This window comes from Octopus bimaculoides, chromosome 5 (assembly GCF_001194135.2).
Source record: "Octopus bimaculoides isolate UCB-OBI-ISO-001 chromosome 5, ASM119413v2, whole genome shotgun sequence".
In the NCBI taxonomy this organism is placed as follows: domain Eukaryota; kingdom Metazoa; phylum Mollusca; class Cephalopoda; order Octopoda; family Octopodidae; genus Octopus; species Octopus bimaculoides.
The window spans coordinates 97,464,640-97,468,059 of NC_068985.1; the positions used below are offsets into that span (position 1 = coordinate 97,464,640).

General features: G+C 39.6%; 2 protein-coding genes across 3 annotated transcripts in view; one reads left to right on the forward strand and one right to left on the reverse strand.

The window, feature by feature from the left end:
- LOC106869276 (beta-galactosidase-1-like protein 2) overlaps positions 1 to 3,414 on the reverse strand; it is a 58,080-nt gene extending 54,666 nt beyond the window's left edge. The window contains exon 1 of the mRNA XM_014914948.1: positions 3,093 to 3,414. Coding sequence (XP_014770434.1) covers positions 3,093 to 3,241 — 149 coding nt within the window. The 5' untranslated portion in view covers positions 3,242 to 3,414. The remainder of the gene's footprint in view (positions 1 to 3,092) is intronic.
- The window catches only part of LOC106869281 (radial spoke head 1 homolog), a 62,755-nt gene that overhangs the window by 41,438 nt on the left and 17,897 nt on the right, over positions 1 to 3,420 (forward strand). The gene's annotated exons all lie outside the window — the stretch shown is intronic.

Consider the following 3,420-nt stretch of genomic DNA (forward strand, 5'->3'; position numbering starts at 1 on the left):
CTCTTTTGCCGAACCGCTAAGTTACGGGGACGTAAACACACCAGCATCGGTTGTCAAGCAATGTTGGGGGACAAACACAGACACACAAACACACACACACACACATATATATACACATATACATATATACAAGGGGCTTCTTTCAGTTTCTGTCTACCAAATCCACTCACAAGGATTTGGTCGGCCTGAGGCTATAGTAGAAGACACTTGCCCAAGGTGCCACGCAGTGGGACTGAACCCGGAACCATGTGGTTGGTAAGCAAGCTACTTACCACACAGCCACTCCTACGCCTGGCCGTGTCTGCTAAATTTGTTTATTAGTTTCGACATGCACTGTGATATGATTGACTGTAGATATGTAAACATTTGAAAATTACATATGCAAACTCACAGGGGCCCCTGAAACCTATTGCTCCTGGAACCTCACTAGGTCTAAATCTGGCCCTGCAGTAACATCAACAAATGTATTTTCTCAACCAATTCAAACCAGTAAGGGTGTAATATATTATGTATATGTGCATAGTATATATAATCTTCATGTCAGGTTATGAGGGAGTAAGGTTACCAGGGAATATAGTTTTTGTGTGTGCAAGCTGCACAGGTACAATTAACACTAAAAATGTAGAGAAAATAAATTCCATCACATGCCAGGGAGAAAAACTAGTCGTCGATAGCCTCCGTTACCTAGGTAACCAGGTCAGTAGCAAGGGTGGATGCTCTGAGAGCGTAGCTGCAAGAATATGTATAGGCTGGGCAAAGTTCAGAGAGCTCCTACCTCTGCTGGTAAGAAAGGGCTTCTTGCTCAGATTGAAAGACAGACTGTATGATGCCAGTGTGCGAACAGCCATGCTACACAGCAGTGAAACATGGACTGTGATTGCTGAGGACATGCATAGACGTGTAAGAAATGAAGCTAGTATGCTTCGCTAGATGTGTAATATCAGTGTGCGTGCACGACAGAGTGTAAGCATCTTGAGAGAAAAGTTGGGCATAAGAGGCATCAGATGTGGTGTACAAGAGAGATGACTGAGCTGGTATGGTCACGTGATGCGTATCGCTGAGGACAGATGTGTGAAGAAGTGTCACACTCTAATGGTAGAGAGAACCTGTGGAAGAGGTAGACCCAGGAGGACATGGAACGATGTGGTGAAGCACGGTCTCCAAATGTTAGGCCTCACAGAGGCAATGACAAGTGACCAAGGCCTTTGGTGGTATGCCGTGCTACAGACGACCCATCAAACGAAGTGAGTGCGTAGTTGTGGCCAATGTCAGTGTTGTGTAACTGGCCTGCTAAAAGAACCGGACGAGCTGAGTGAAATAATAGCTGTGGCTGATGCCAGTGTTGTCTGACTGGCACCTGCACAAGTGACATGTAAAAAGCACAGTTTGAGAGTCAGACCTCATGGAAGCAGTGACAAACGACTGAGACCTTTGGCAATGCACCATGCTGTGTAGACTTGTCAAGCTAAAGGAGATTGTAGTCATGGCTGATGTCGGCGTCGGGTCAATGGCACCCATGCTAGTGGCACGTAAAAAACACCCACTACATTCTTGGAGTGGTTGGCGTTAGGAAGGGTATCCGGCCGTAGAAACCTTTCAAAATCAGATCAGAACCTGGTGGAGCTCCCTGGCTTGCCAATTTTCAGTCAAACCGTCCAACGCATGCCAGCATGGAAAACGGAAGTTAAATGATGACGATGTCTAAAATATAATATCTAAAATATATATTCATGCAAGTTACAGGGTGGCCTCACTATTGCTGGTGCCATGAAAATGCACCCAGTACTTTCTGTAAAGTGGTTGGCATTAAGAAGGGTATCCACAGCTTTAGAAACCATGACAAAGCAAACATTGAAGCATGACATATTCCTCCGATCCATAGGATCCTGTCAAAACAACCGGCCCATACAAACAAGGAAGAAAACGCTGATGATGATGATGATGATCTATATAAAATGTGCAGATTAAAGATTCATTAAAATAAGGTACCAAGGAAAATACGACAGTTTTTGTTGTTTCAGTTTCGATTTTTTCCTCACCTCCAGTAGGGATTTACCCTGGTGCAAAAAATGCTGATCAAGGGCCTTACAAAATGTGTTCAAAATAATATTTAAACTTGACCTGGTTACAAGCAAATAATTTGTATACACAGCTTATAGTTAAACTGATAAGAGTAGATATTAGAACTAGTTCTAAATAAATAAAATTTTTAAAATAAACGACATATAATTAAATATGGTTGTACGAGCCTGAAAGAAAACTGAATTTTAATTCACTATTTTATATTCAACGCATTTTGTCTTAATTCATCGTCAGTTTGCTATACAGTGATATAGTAGAGAGGGTCACCATTGTTGGACTGCTCTTGGCGCTAGCAGTTGGCCTTAATTAGATTATTAACCCTAGATGGAATCATAGGGTGGAGCCTATCCTTCTCCAGATTTAATCGTACGTAACAGATATCTTACAGAAGACAGAATGACAAACTGACAGAAAGAAAGAAGTGGAGAAGAGAAGAATCGACCCTTGTATTTATTGACCCCAAAAGGATGAAAGGCAAAGCTGATTTTAGCGTGATTTGAACTCGGAGCGCGAGAGGAACGACTACCGCAAAGCAATCCATCCGACACTATTAGTCACCTTAAATATATCATATCATATACATACCCTACCTTACCGTGCAAATATCTCGCATACACGCATTACAGATAAATTCCTCTATTTACATAATATCGAGGTCTCTTTCATTCTTTTGTTGTCTTACCATTACTACTAATATATATATATATATATATATATATATATATATACCTCGTTCAGAGATTTAACATTGCTTATATATATATATATATATATATATATATATATATATATATATATATATATATATATATATATATATATATGTTCATGTGCTTGTGGAAAAAGATCGGTAACTGCTGTAAAACCGTATCTGTAAGAGACATAAACAGTATCAACAGCAAAAATCAAAAGCAATGGATCCATTCAGGCATATGTAAATATGCCGAATAATAATAATAATTATCAATGTATATGGTATGGACAATGTAGAAAGAGAGTGATTCACTTACCTGTTATCAAGTGACTTGAACTTAGAGGCCCAGTACAGGTACAACAAAAATGCAAATCCAAAAATTACAAGACATTGGCCGACACGCGACTCAAGAAAAAAAGACTTCAACATTCTCAATGAACGAAATCTGCGCAATTGCACTATCATTCTAGACGGTCAACTTATATATATGACCTTAGATATTTTTATTGTTGTAACTTGGTGTTAAATATAAAAAGTGAGCTGCTTTATGTGTTGTTTTGTGAACGATAGGGGTGGTTTTATTTACTAACAATCTCTTTTTCTCATTCGCATTTTCTCTGTATATGTGAATGCGTGTGCATGTC